General features: G+C 34.0%; 1 protein-coding gene across 1 annotated transcript; it reads right to left on the bottom strand.

Moving 5' to 3' along the window:
* Nucleotides 1–755: 755 nt before the first annotated feature.
* On the bottom strand, nt 756–14,844 carry LOC111701469 (titin). The gene is made up of 16 exons (XM_023472762.1): nt 14,750–14,844; nt 13,351–13,433; nt 13,076–13,112; nt 12,802–12,873; nt 11,705–11,777; nt 10,716–10,842; nt 9,798–9,866; nt 6,761–6,932; nt 6,467–6,532; nt 6,092–6,184; nt 4,651–4,797; nt 4,454–4,519; nt 3,624–3,734; nt 3,257–3,327; nt 2,170–2,262; nt 756–910 (listed from the first exon to the last, which is right to left on the bottom strand). Exons 2-16 carry the CDS (start codon nt 13,431–13,433, stop codon nt 781–783), a joined length of 1,410 nt encoding a protein of 469 aa, XP_023328530.1. The 5' UTR covers nt 14,750–14,844; the 3' UTR covers nt 756–780.
* Nucleotides 14,845–15,441: the final 597 nt, after the last annotated feature.

The following is a 15,441-nucleotide window of genomic DNA, read 5'->3' as shown; positions in this document are numbered from 1 at the left end:
ACTATTTTTTTAGATAGGTCAGAGCTGAAAACTTTAGAATTGTGGATATAAAGATTAATGCTTAAACTCCTGGTTTTACTAAACCCAGGATTATTTTAAACGCATTCGATATTCAAGAAAGAAGTATAAAATTCAACCAATCAGCGTGTCATGTAAAGATGTACTCTTTATCTTTTGAAAAACCAGTTTTGATTTCTGGTGTTGATGGTGTCATATCAACTGAACTAAACATAGATTGAACGAATGTAAGTTTTGGATTAATGTTTATTAAGACTAACGTTCAAAATGACAATGGTCCTAAAATATGTTTTTTAATAATTTCATATTAACAAGATTAAATTTTTTTAAATGCTCTAAAAGCCGGCTTGTGAACAGCTGACTTTAATTCAATCGGATATTAGTCCATCGATATAGCATTGTATCTGTAATTGATATCAAACGTAACTTTTATACAGTAGAAATATACAAAAAAGAGGATTATAAGAAGAAAATCAAAAGTTTGTAAATTAGATAATCAGATTAAGTGATCTTGATAAGGCTATCTTAAGTTTTTAGCTCTGGTAAAACTTATTAGTTTTATTAAAATAAATTAACCCCGATTGATAATTATACTATAATCTGCAGATTAGAATTTATTCTAACCTCACGAACACGCTTTTTCACAAGAATTTTTTTACGAACATTAAAAAGTGCAACGTTTTTTATGAAACAATTAAATACAAATTTATATATTCAGATTTATTTTTCAAATTTAAATTATTTTTCTTATTCTATAATGTTTTACGCATTTCTTTTGGCTTTCTCTCTAGTTTTTCTAATTCTATCTTCTTTCTCCATCTTCTTCTTCTTCTTCTCCATCAGCTTACTCTCCTCGTAGTAAACCAGCTGCTTCAACCCCTCCTCCTCCATCCTAGAGAAATTAGAAATTTTGTTTTTCTGGTAACAATTTATGTTCTTGGATTTCTAAAAACTATAAAAATCAACATTTTTGCTAAGAAATTGTTTCACAGAAACAGGGGGAAAAAAAGACATGATTAGCCTAATTTTGAGTTTGGAGCTATTTACATCTTAACCCCTAATTCTGGGTAACCCTGCGTGTATTTAAATTTTAATGTTTAAAATTCGCTGAAAATTAAGCTCACACCTCCCTTTAAAATATTAGAATGACGACGTATTCCCTTCAAACTTCCACTTGCTAATTTTCCTTGAAACTTCAAATATTTGTTTAAGTTCTTGTTCAGAATAAACAATATAAGTAGTACGTACTCATTCCAATAAACAGGGTTACCCACAAAAGAAGAGACTTCAGAGACGACTGTACGGAATTTTATACGGTCTGTTTCCTGGCATTCATGATGCTCTGCAACTGTAAACTTTTTTCTTTCTTGGCCAATTTAAATCATTAGATAAGATTATATATAAGTATTTAAAAGATTATAATTGAGTCAGAATATTAAATTTAACCTAGGGATCCTGATATTTATTTTTTACTGTCTCATCCTTTAAGTTTCAAGGAGGGAGGGGGGGGGGAAGGAGCAGGGTAGAATTGGGGAGTAGCAGTCTTCCGATGATTTCACAAAATTCATTTTCTTTATTAAACCTTAGCTAAATCACTTTCTCAGAAATGTAATTTTTAACCCGAAATTTAAATTGTTTTCATTGATTTATGAATTGAAGATAAGGTTAGAATAAAAAAGAAACTTTGAAAACAAGCATTTAACAATGTACAGTAGGATCCATATAACTGTGGAATAGGAAGACGACTGTTAGACTCAAGTTATGATTTCAAATTGTACAATGAACATAAAACGCATCATTTGCGCATGTATAGAGTCCGAATTTAATGAATTTAAGCCGCCTCTCAAATCCGACAAAACCCGGTTTTAATTGAGCGCCGGCTTAAATTTTAAAACATTGAATACAATTTTAAGTGGAACCAACCATATTTGAGCCACGTCTTAAATTTAAGCCGCGGCTCAAATTCTTTAAATAAATTTACTTTATAACAACATAAAATTCACAAAAAAATGGCAAATATATCGTTTCATATTCAAGTTTTTTGGATCCCATTCTAATCATTTGAAAAAATTAAGAAGTTCTGCCATTTGAGTGTACTTAGTGTTGTTGTCTTAGGTCTAAAATTGGGGATTAAAAAATCCCTGTTATCACCTGGCCTTCCTAGCCAGAGCCTCAGGACTGAGTGGGATTACAGATATCCTGGAGACAGTTAAATCTGAGCCGAGTGGAGAAACTGTAACCATTCTGAAAAAAAATTATCGCAGAAATCTGAATAATCATGATTTCTGAATCCGATTTTCTTTAATCATTTCCTAATTCTTAAAGAAGCCAATTTTCTCGTGATTAATCAAGTTTCTTATACAAGCAAGCAAATATGGCGGACTGTATGGTTTGGGGTTCCAACTTGAATTATCACCATTTATTCTAAGATTGTAAAACATGATCAGACTTTTTGGTTCCATTTGAATTTCCACATTCGCAACCAAAATCTAGCTCCAGCCAGTTCGTAAAAAAACAACAATGACAAAGGACAAACTCTTCGGTTAGGGTTGCCACCTGAATTTCACGCCAAGTACTGTACACTAGGGCTGGGAACATTCCGACTGTTTTGAAATCGTTCCGTTCCGTTTTAGAACGAGGGCCTTCAGCTAAATCGTTCCGTTCTCATTCCTCTTTTTTATCGTTCCGTTCTCGTTCCATTCCGTTCCATTCCGTTCCGTTCTGAGTAGAAGAACGGTCTTCCCGTTCTGTTCCGTTCTTGGCGTCCTTAGTTGAAGAACGGTTGCATCCCTCTTGTTCTGTTCTTAATCAAGAACGTTTCTATTCCCCGTTCCGTTCTTAGTAACGAACAATTCCATCCAAGACAAAAGTTTTATAGAAAAGAGTTGGTTAAAAAGTAAAAAAAAAAATACGATCAAAAATCTTTAACTATTTCTAGAGGATTTAGAACACATTCCTGATTTAAAATGAGTTCCCAACTTAGAACGCGTTCTTGATAATAAGAACGCCTTAACTGTTCTTTTCAAGCAATTCCCATTCCGTTCCGTTCTTTTATCTAATCATTCCAATATTTTTATAAACACGTTCTAAGCGTTCATTTATTTTCGGAACGATGGGATCGTTCTTGATCGTTCCGTTCGTTCTCGGGAAAGAAAGATCGTTCCACCAGGAACGCGCCCATCCCTACTGTACACACTATAAAAGATGACGCGCGGACTATTTGGTTTGGGATTCCCACCTGTATTCTCCCGCCATTGCAGCTGTAATATTGATTAGAACTAAAGTAGTCCTTCCATCCCTCTCACGGATCTAGAATAACACATCTATATATATATAAAAAATGTATGTATGTTTCTCTGACAGTCTGTCTGTCGAATCATAACTCATAAACCTAAATTGGTTAGACATGGGAATATTCTTTGCTTGGTTTAAGTGTTTTTAGATCTCCAGACAAAGCTCGTTATTATATTTTATTATTATACACATTTGTTGCATTTAAGGAAGTCCATGGTTTTATGTATAATGTTTTTATAATATTTACTTGACTAGAATAGACCATGTGGCATGTACATTGTACCTGAACATGTCTAGAAACGAATATGTACCTGAACATGTCTAGAATTTTCAAGTTCTTCTCCTTCTCTCGTCCAGATAACTTCAGGTCTTGGGTTTCCAATAAAATTTACCTCCAATTTCACAGTATCTGTCTCTCCTACCTTAATAAGCACCCTGATACAGTATTGATTGTGTTACATAGGTACTTTTCCGAAGGGATTTTCCCAAGGGCGACTTCCCAAGTGACAATTTCCCAAGTGGCAACTTCCCAAATGTGCAATTTCCTAGGCAGCAACCTTCCAAATGTTAGGTTAGGCCTTCTAAGGCTTTGGAAATGGCCTTTGGGAGAGTACCTAACATCGTATTAATCCATCCTTCCTAAATCCTGAACCTAGTATATATCTATCTATCATACCTAAATTATCAACCCTGAACCAACTATCTGTCCTACCTAAACTATAACTCTGAACCTAGTATCTATCTATCCTACCTAAACTATAACTCTGAATATAGTATCTATCTATCTATCCTACCTAAATTATAAACCCTGAACCTAGTATCTATCTATCTATCCTACCTAAATTATAAACCCTGAACCTTGTATCTATCTATCCTACCTAAATTATTAACCCTGAACCTTGTATCTATCTATCCTACCTAAATTATTAACCCTGAACCTAGTATATATCTATCCTACCTAAATTATAAACCCTGAACCTAGTATCTATCTATCCTACCTAAATTATCAACCCTGAACCTAGTATCAATCTATCCTATCTAAACTATAAACCCTGAGCCTTAAGCATCTATCTATCCTACCTAAACATAAAAACCCATGAACTTAGTATCTATCTATGTACCCGGAGCAGGACTGATTTACCTCTAGATCTACAAGATGTTTTGTTATCTCGGGAGGACATTCTACAGCTAAACGTCCTTTCTCCACCTACATTTAAAATCACACTTCAAGGAAGAAATAATAAGCGATTTTGTACTTCTAGATCAGAAAAAATTTGTAGAATTCAGATCCGATTAGATTTTGATTAAAAGTTTTTAGAAAGACATGAAATCTGCTACCTTATTGCACCAAGCTGGTAGGTCGGGCTCCTCCTCCTCCTCGTACTCCGCCCCCAGGGGCATCTCTCCGACCCAGCAGGAGATCTCGGTCTCACCAAACATATTCCGAGCTCGGACTTTAAACTCACCAAAATCATCCGGATACACCTTAATACAGGGGATTCATGTACAAGGCGTCTATACTCCAGGTGCTCCAGGAGTACCGGGATTATACTCCAGGTACTCCTGGATACAAGAAGTATACTCCAGGTACACCTAGACACAAGGAGTATACTTCAGGTACTCCTGGATACAAGAAGTATACTCCAGGTACTCCTGGATACAAGGAGTATACTCCAGGTACTTCTGGATACAAGGAGTATACTACAGGTACACCTGGATACAAGGATTATACTCCAGGTACTCTTGATCACAATGAGTATACTCTTGGTAAGCTTGGATACAATAAGTATACTCCAGGTACTCCTGGATAAAATAAGTATACTCCAGGTACTCCTGGATACAATGAGTATACTCTAGGTACTCCTGGATACAATAAGTATACTCCAGGTACTCCTGGATAAAAGGTGTATACTCCAGGTACTCCTGGATACAAGAAGTATAATCCAGGCACTCCTGGATAAAAGGTGTATACTTCGGTACTCCAGGATACAAGGAGTATACTCCAGGTACTCCTGGATACAAGGAGTATACTCCAAGTACTCCTGGATAAAAGGTGTATACTCCAGGTACAGGGTTTCCCACGAAACATGACAGTTGGTGAATAGTTTTGAATGTCTTCTTTCATATACTGTATTAGATACTTAGGACATTTTGCAGTTTATTTCTTTAATTAATGTTTAACTCATTTATAATTTTCTGTGAAATCAATTTTACTATAAAATAACGGTCATGTAAAAAATGTTATTAGTCTTTTTGGTATCAAACAACATATTAAATTATGGAAGAAGACATTTTAAACTACTCACCAACCTTCATGTTTCGTGGGACACCCTCTACTCCTAAAGGTCCATAAATACTATAGATTTCATTATAAATACAAGAAGTTATACAACCTATTATACAACCTTGGTACATTAAGAAATATAAGCTTATGCAGGGTTACCCCCAAGGTATGAGCATTTATAATGCAAAGTAGCCTTATATTATGATTTTCTACAACAACAAACTTTTTTTTCTTTGCCCAATCATTAAATAAACCAATTAAAACACTATATTTAAGGCAGAAGATTTAATTAGTTCATCTTGAGATCGTCATATTCTAATAGTTTTGCAGGTCGTCTTTACAGTTGCATTCTTTGAGGGTAACCCCGTATGTAAGTGTACGTAAATAAAGAGAAACTGTTAATTTCCTTCTTTTATTTGTTTCCGTGTTTACGTGTATTCATGGCTGTTTGATATATTCATTGTATTAATATATGACGACGACGACAAAACAAACCTTTGCAATATCTAGACAGAGAACACCATGATCATAAAGAGGACTGTAGCTAGACTTAAACAGCAGAGGATCATCATTCAGAAGCCATTCAATCTTAACAGAAATAGATTAAATACACATATTTTGAATGTCGTCTTACTTTTTAGAAATCGGTGGGCCCGATAGAATCTTTTAACAAACCTCCCAAAAAATGTATTACTCGAAAATATCTTAGACCCATGTTGGATGGGGCAAATGTTATTTATGCCCCCCCCCCGGGTTATCTCTTTAAACCAACTTTCATCCCGAAGTCCCAGTTAAATTAGAACCCATTTTTACCCATTAAATGTAGATTTTTGGTATTTGCTAATTTATACTTTTTGTTTGACTATTTACCTTCATATTTGGATCTCCTACAGGAGCTAGGAACGTGTTTAAGGAGACTGACTGTCCAACTAGCAACTAAATTGATCAAGACATAAGAATAAAACATTTCTCTTTTGTTTTGTGCAATATTCGAAGAATAGATTGGTTTTCTTTTTGAATTACAAATAAACTTTTTGACAATAAAAGTGAAACTGTTGTATTTGTTATCAGCCATTATTTGGTTACTGTTGCTAATATTGATTCCCTTAATTAAAACTTTTAAAAATTAGAAATTTAAAAGACGACATTTGAAGACATTCTCACCTTTGGAATATTCTCCATTTTGAGAAGAAACCTTGGAGCCTGCTCAGCTCCTTCCTGATAGATCTCATCTCCCTTGAGCTTAGCTCGGACTCCAAACCTGGCAGTGGCCTCACGGATCAGCTGTACTTGAGTCTCTTCGTCCTCGTCTTCACCAGCAGCCGGGGTATCAAACCTGGAAATTAGTATCATCATCATTTAGTTCATGATCATCATGATCAACATCTGGTTCATAATCATCATGACCAGCATCTGGTTCATGATAATCATCATCAACATCTGGTTCATAATTATTATCATCAACATCTGGTTCATAATCTTCATTATCATTATCTGGTTCATGATCATTATATTATCATTCTGGTTCATGATCATCATGATCATTATAGGTCCATGATAATAATCATCAACATCTGGTTCATAATCATCATCATCAACATCTGGTTCATAATCATTATCATCAACATCTGGTTCATAATCATCATATTATCTGGTTCATGATCATCATTATCATTCTGCTTCATGATCATCATGATCATTATAGGTCCATGATTATAATCATAAAAATCTGGTTCAAAATCATCATCATCAACATCTGGTTCATAATCATTATCATCAACATCTGGTTCATAATCATAATATTATCTGGTTCATGATCATCATTATCATTCTGCTTCATGATCATCATGATCATTATAGGTTCATGATAATCATCCTCAACATCTGGTTCATAAACATCATTATCATTATCTGGTTCATAATCATCATTATCATTATCCAGTTAATAATCTTCATGATCAATATCTGGTTCATAATTATCATTATCAATCTGGTTCATGATAATCATTGTCATTATCGGGTTCATAATCATCAATTTCATTATGGAATGGATCAGAATCGATAGAATGTAGTGAATAGAATGAAATTAAATGTAAAATGTAAAAATAATGAAATACAATCATATTTAATTTTTTATTAAATAGATTAAATTGAAAGAATAGAATAGCATAGGATAAGATTATGATAGAGAAGAATAGAATTATAGGATAGAATAATAGAATATAATAGGAAAGAAGAGATTATACAATATAAGCTGAGTTCTTGAAGTGGAGGGGATTTCTACACCCCCCCCCCCTCCCGCACACCCCTCCACTAGTTAGTATTGTCTAGGGATAGTTCAGGGTTCCTAGCCAAGGAGTATGAAATAGAAGGGAGATATTAACTTTCGCGGCCTGCCCTACCATATGATCATGCATGCTTTGCAGACGGGTAGTCCATTTGTATAAGAAATATTCAGAATAGGCTATTTGTTAAAATAAATTCGAAATATAAGGAAGACGATTTTTCCGACTCAAATGTGTACTCAAATCCATTTCCTCCATGTAGTGCCCACATGTCAAATCTCCGCTCACCTTAGCTCCCGCTTCACCCGGCAGTCAGCTATAAACACTCAAGGTATTCACAACTCCGTCTCTACCCTGGCTCCTCCATGATGATGATGCAGATACTCAGCGCAACGCACCTGTTGATCTGCCCCACCAACATGAAGCTCTACATCACCCCCCATGACTCCTTCAGGCTGATGATGCAGATACTGAACTAACAGCAGGCGTGCTTATACTTCTGATCTCCCTATTAACTTCTTGAGAAGCTTACTTAGGAAACTTGTGCACGGCTCTGACCGAAGTTTCCGCTATCTCGAGTTGCCTTGCCTTCGATCCATTGATAAGCCCTGTTGTCCCAGTTCCCGGATCTGCTCCACCAACATGAAGCTCTACAACACTTCCATGAAGCACCATCTAATGTCTATCATTTATTCCTTTTTGTTAATTTCTAAATCAACCAATTTTAACTCCGCCTTAAATGCAAATATTTCAAAACACTCGTTTTTTAAAATAAATGTTAGAAATATCCATTTTAGATCTCTTTATTTTATTATAGTGACTTTTCAAGTCAACACTATTGTATACGTGGTAATTGTACATCAGACAAACATTTCTAATTCAATTGAAGTACCGTCTGCAAAGCATGTATAATCATATGGTAAGGAATAGAAGGGAGATATAACTGACGCGGCCCGCGTCAGTTATATCTCCCTTCTATTCCTTACTCCTTATTCTTAGCACATGTGTTTCAAATATACATAACATACAATATAACCCAAACATTTGTAACATTCGGAATTGGGGTTTAAATATTAAATTAACATCTTGATAGTTAAATCAACATCATGATAGTTAAATCAACATCTTGATAGTTAAACCAACAGTTTTTATGAATGCTAAATTGTTTTATAATTTATCATAGTGTTTCAAAAATTTCTCGAAATTTACTCAAACCGTTGAAAATGCGGGAACAGTTCATCGTTTCAAAATAGAAAATGGTGTTTAAAGAGCTAAATCTTTATTTACAGATAGATGTCTCTGCTTTTAATGAAATGTTCAATTCATAACTAGAATTGACCTAACAGAACTCCTTGTAAAAGAGATATGGTATAACATTTGAGGGTTTGAATTAAGTTGTATATTTGAGGAAAAGAAGAAAAGCTTGAAATTGTAATGAACCCTTTAAGTAACTCAGTAATGAACGCATCTAGCAGCATGCTTGTCAGTAACTGGTATTGTATTTATCTCTAAGGTAGAAGTCGTAGACCTCGAAATTAAATCTTTATTGTTTATAGGTTTAATATTACATGTTAATTAAAACCTGCTCTATACTAAAGTGAATGAATAGTACTAACGTAGGCCTGACTACAAGTTGGATGACGACAATATATGTCCCAAGTATGTTAGATTAGTATTTTGGGGTCCTTACAATCTCATCATTGTGTCCTCATGCGTTATTATTATCTTTATCGCTTTTTAATTTTATATTTTCATGATATTTTTTTTCAGCTACATCACTACTCACAAATCCCGATCATCCCTGCTAATAAACATTATAATTTCATCATTATCTGACGTGATCCTTTCATCTTCAATATTGTCATCATCTGTATTTGTGAAAATCCGCGAAATGTGTGACATTTGTGGTAATTTACCTGATCTGTGGAAGAGGACGACATATAAGGCGGGCTTCTGTTACTTCCTCTCCCATTTCATTAGTCGCCCTAGATTAACATATCCACTCTCATCTCATGTCAGGGATTATGAATGCTAAATTAAGTATAAGATATCCACTCTCATCTCATGTCAGGGATTATGAATGCTAAATTAAGTATAAGATATCCACTCTCATCTAATGTCATGAATGCTCTATTAACTTCGCACTGGTCCAATCCTATCCTCGTAGTGCATGGACTGGGATTATCTAAATATTTAAAGTTGTAATATCTGTTTGTCTGGTTGTATCTCCTCATAACTCATGAACCTTTTGACAAATTGGCCTCAAGTTTTAATTGGGGAACTCGTCGACCAGGAAAATATTTTTCGAGATTCTAAGTAGATTGGGTCCACTTTTATAGGAAAAAATAACTAAAACTGTAGTTTACGACCAATGCGCAGGTAAACGGCGGGGGTGACTATGAGTACCCCGGGCAACGCTGGGTTCTCAAAATATTATTTCAATAAAAAGTATGACATTTGAAAAGTGATTTTCGCCATATCTGCCTGGCTTGTCCTATGACTGGTATTTACATTGTATCTGTAATCTGTAAATTATTTTTGTAATTCCGAAAAATATCATGATTCTGGGAAATTTTTTAATGTTATTGTTGATTTATGAGCACACGATGATTGCAGATATATGTGGCACAAAGCGCTCTAAATTCTCATCGAACCTGTAAAAGTTCCTTCAGCCTCTGGATAAGTATAGAAGTTAAGTAAAAGGAAAAGGGTGGGACGAAGCGCTATAAATTCTTATTGAACATGCAAGAGTAAGTTCCTTCTGCCTCTGGATAAGTATAGAAGTTAAGTAAAAGAAAAAGGGTGGGACGAAGCGCTCTAAATTCTTATTTAACCTGCAAGAGTAAGTTCCTTCATCCTCTGGATAAGTATAGAAGATGTGAAGTGAGGCGTGTCCATATTCATGACTTATCTTAATCCGTCCCTCAGACACCAACTCCTCCCCGTCTCTGTACCAACGAACTGCAGAAAAGAAGGTTGACTAATATTGCTAAAGAGGGTGTAAACTTATTTCAAAACAACTCTTCATTTACAGTTTGACATGTCCGATTCACAACGGTACTAATAGAAGATTACTCATGAATGTTTATCCATTTTTATCTTATGTTTTTTTAGTATTGAGTTTTAATTTACGCATTTCTGCTGCAGAAACAGTAGAGGGTTGCACTTGAAGATGCAACGACATTCCGTTTACATATTGGATTAGAAAGGGGTAAAATAAAAGTTTCCATTTATAGAGTATCACATGTTTATATTTCACAATTGTATTTTTTAAGGCTTACTCTTTAGTAATGAATAAAATATCCATGTTTATTTTCTTGAAAATTGATTATTTCTTATTGTGGGTTCTCTACAGAACATGCACATAGCTGCTGTATAGAAAATATACGGGTCACTTGAAATTGCCAGGACATTGCCTTTAGATATTGAAAAGATTGCTTTAAGTCCAGGATTAGGGATAGTGAATTTTTTGACTTTTTGTTTAAAGGAACTTGGTTTTTGCCAGAACCCCGGATTTTATAATCCCAATATCTTTGCAATTCAATGTCGGAGACCTTTGATATTTCAAACTATGAATTCTTTCAGATCACATAATGATAGTTTGAAATATTGAAGGTTTACACCATCTGGTTGCAAAGATATAGGGATTAGAAAATCAGAATTTGTGGCAAAAACTCAGTTCCTTTGGGTTGAAATTTTTATACTGAGAAATATAACATAAAAAAATCATTAATACATTAATCTAATAATCTGTAATACAATCTTAAAATTAACAAATTAATGTTAATGAATTTAAAAACACAACTGTAACTAATGAATCCACCTGAGAGATTAAGATCATGCTTTGGCTCAACGCGGCATTCAAACATTGCGGCCTCCCCTTCATCAACAAATACCTGGAAAAATCGACATTTTTAAAAACGTTTTGGAATATTCTTAATCTTAATCGTTTCTGTGATAAATTAAGATTCAATATGTCTCAAATTAGATTTTATACACATGGAGATATCACACTTTCGCCTTTTATATCTTTTTTGAAGAAAGTAATACTTTTGGAAAACGGTCTAAACTCGTTTGGAATTAAATAATGTTTGATATGGAATTAAAGGGACAGACCGGCTATGAAAGGTAGTTGAACTTATTATGCAGTGTTGTGGACAAATACTTTAGGAAATATTTGAGACATAAAACTTTTTAAAGATCTGTAACTCCTGAGTTTGAGCGCAAATTCTACGTTTAAAATCGTACTTTTGGGTGGATACGTTTCCAGAATTGTTTTTTTTAAATTATTAAATAACGACGACAAAAAATGTAAACAAAATTCTACAGTAAACTAATTAGTTGTTTAGGAACAGGTTGAGAAAATAAAAATTAACTCTCATTATCGAAAATAATTAATCTTATTAAATAATTAGTTCCTATAATCTCTCTTTAATCACAAAGATTTTCTGCAGATTTTATGGAATTTTTATTATAAACACGACATTTGAAGAATTTGAAGAAATCTGCGAACAAATTCATAGAAAATAAGAAATATGTTCCTAAACATCTAATTAGTTCACTATTTTTTACTATATTTCTCATTGTCGCTATTTAATAATTTTTAAAAAATCGATACCTGACTCCAGTACCTTTCCCGACACTGCCGTTTATAATTTGACCCGCCGTAACAAAAGTGGAACCACTATGCAGGATTATTCACAAAGTATGAGAACTTAGAGACGACATATACAGGTTTTTTCTTAATAATTATTTATACTTAATAATTTAATTTCATTAAATAAGTCATCAAAGTGCAATAATATAGACAGAAGACTTGAATTAACCTTGGAATTATCATATTTCAAGAGTATAGGCCGTCAGTCTCCATCCTTTGTGGGTAACCATGTAAAAATATTGCCTTTGGTCGTACGTCCTTACTTCAATATCTTTGATTGGTGTCAGGAATCTAGGAGGAGAGGAATCATCCTCCTCTGTTATGGAAATCTGACCCTGTCATTGATGGACATCAACTCAATACTAGCGGTTTAACTTCAAGAAGAAAAGGGGATAAATCAATTTAAAAAATTGATAGAATATTAGTTTTAATGTAAAGAGTTCATTTTTGATCTATAAAGGCTTGCAATTACAGTTTTTCTGTTGAAAACAGACGTGTTTAAATAAATGGTGATCTCCAAGTTGATGTATTAGGTCCCTGTTTAATGTGGTCCAATCTTCGGAGCTGCTCCATACTAATCCAGTCAACACAAGACATTTAACAAAACAAATTTAAAATGAAAAATTTAATCTTTTATAATAATCTTTCTTCTGATCCATGCTTTAATAACATTGAAAATCAGAAACAATTGAAAGCTTGATGAACAAATTTCATCTCCATAAACTAATTTTGTTTCTGTTTTATATCTCTTTAAAATGGCACTCTTTTTATCTTTTTAACATTTAAATGAAAAATTGTGTCTTGTACTGTTCCTGATTCTAAATTGTCCATTATTTCTCCGTATGTGAGCCAAAGTACGGAACACAGACAGCTCAGGGTTGGTTTCAACCATCATCTAGACAAGGTTTGTTATACTAAGGGTTTCATCATCTAGACAAGGTTTGTTATTCTCAGGGTTTCATCATCTAGACCAGATTTGTTATTCTCAGGGTTTCATCATTTAGACAAGGTTTGTTATACTCAGGGTTAGTTTCAACCATCATCTAGACAAGGTTTGTTATACTCAGGGTTGGTTTCATCATCTGGACCAGGTTCGGTATACTCAGGGTTGGTTTCATAATCTAGATAAGGTTTGTTATACTCAGGGTTGGTTTTATAATCCAGACAATGTTTAATATACTCAGGGTTAGTTTCATCATCTCGACAAGGTTTAATATACTCAGGTTGGTTTCATAATCTAGACAAGGTTTAATATACTCAGGGTTGGTTACATCATCTAGACAAGGTTTGTTATGCTCAGTGTTAGTTTCATCATCTAGACAAGGTTTAATATACTCAGGGTTGGTTTCATCATCTAAACAAGGTTTAATATACTCAGGGTTGATTTCAACAATCATCTAAACAATGTCTGTTACACTCAGGGTTTCATCATCTAGACAATGTTTAATATACTCAGGGTAAGTTTCATCATCTAAACAAGGTTTAATATATTCAGGGTTTCATCATCTAGACAAGGTTTGTTATACTCAGGGTTGGTTTCAACCATCATATAGACAAGATTTGTTATTCTCAGGGTTTCATCATCTAGACAATGTTTAATATACTCAGGGTTGGTTTCATCGTCTTGACAAGGTTTAATATACTCAGGGTTGGTTTAATCATCTTGACAAGGTTTAATATACTCAGGGTTGGTTTCATCATCTAGACAAGGTTTAATATATTCAGGGTTGGTTTCATCATCTAGACAAGGTTTAATATACTCAGGGTTGGTTTCTCACACTGGTCAAGATCTAATATACTCAGGGTTGGTTTCTTATACATTGCACACGGTTGAAATTGCTCATGATTTATTAAATTCAAGAAAAAGATCAAGCTTAATTCTTGAAGTAAACTAAATACTGAAAGAGGTGTCATGTCAACATTAGCTCAACAAGGTCTTTTAGAAAGTTGACTATGTTCAGCAGACTTTGGGTCTACATCTAGAAAAACCGGACAAGGTTCGATAAACTCAGGCCCGCCATAGTTCATAGTTGATATAGTTAACCATAGTTATTATACTAATATATGTAATGTAATGAGCAATCTGCATGCAGTGTCCATTGGATGCTTATAATTCTAAATTTATATTAATAATAAAAGATTTAAACGTTGAAGGGTTAAATACTGAACTTAACAAGGTTTAAAGAACAATATTTGTTATCACAGATTTACCTTATTTTAATTTTCACTTTTTCTCTTAAATATATCCGACATTTTACCCCATGCACAGGGTTTAGATGGAACTAGAGGAGAACTTGAATATTCTGCTTAGCTCAGCAGTTGCAGGGTTCAACCTAATACAAGGTCGGTCAGCTTATACTTCGCCACGGGGGGGGAGTAAGGAGTAGGGAGTAGGAAGTAGGGAGTAGGGGGTAGGGAATAGGGAGTAGGGAGTAGGGAGTAGGGAGTAGGGTAGAAGAAGAAGAAGAAGAAGAAGAAAAAGAAGAAGAAGAAGAAGAAGATGAAGAAGAAGAAGAAGAAGAAGAAAAAGAGGAAGAAGAAGAAAGAAAAATAATAAAAGAAAATAGAAGAAAAAAGTAAATATTAATAATGAAAAGCTAAATAACAAGAATTAATTACATACTTTAACTTATATTCTGCAATTCATTTCTATTCAGACTAAAAATTGGATTTTAATAATAGAACATTTATAAACGTTGAGATTTTAATTATGATAATAAAGTTTACATATATCAAAACAGAAACAAAACTCACGAAATGTTAAGAGGCTGCTTTAAAACGGGCAATTTTTCGCCTTTAAAGGGACAGTAGTCCCTTCATTTATAGAGTGGACAATTATGTATGGTTTCTTTGCTGAATATGTTTTTTTTCTGTGCAGGTTGCGGCAAAGAGAACGAATGAAA

This window comes from Eurytemora carolleeae, unplaced genomic scaffold, assembly GCF_000591075.1.
Source record: "Eurytemora carolleeae unplaced genomic scaffold, Eaff_2.0 scaffold26, whole genome shotgun sequence".
NCBI classification, from domain to species: Eukaryota; Metazoa; Arthropoda; class Copepoda; order Calanoida; family Temoridae; genus Eurytemora; species Eurytemora carolleeae.
The sequence above is the reverse complement of the archived record's forward strand: the minus strand, read 5'-3'. Positions and strand labels throughout refer to the sequence as shown.

Coding starts and splice junctions, on each gene's coding strand:
- LOC111701469 (XM_023472762.1), bottom strand. CDS start 13,433: ATGATGGTTGAAACCAACCCTGAGCTGTCTGTGTTCCGTACTTTGGCT. Junction 9,867..10,715: donor GAAGGAACTTACTCTTGCAG/GTTAAATAAGAA, acceptor ATGTTAATCTAG/GGCGACTAATGAAATGGGAG. Junction 2,263..3,256: donor GCAATGGCGGGAGAATACAG/GTGGGAATCCCA, acceptor ATTTTTTTTCAG/AATGGTTACAGTTTCTCCAC.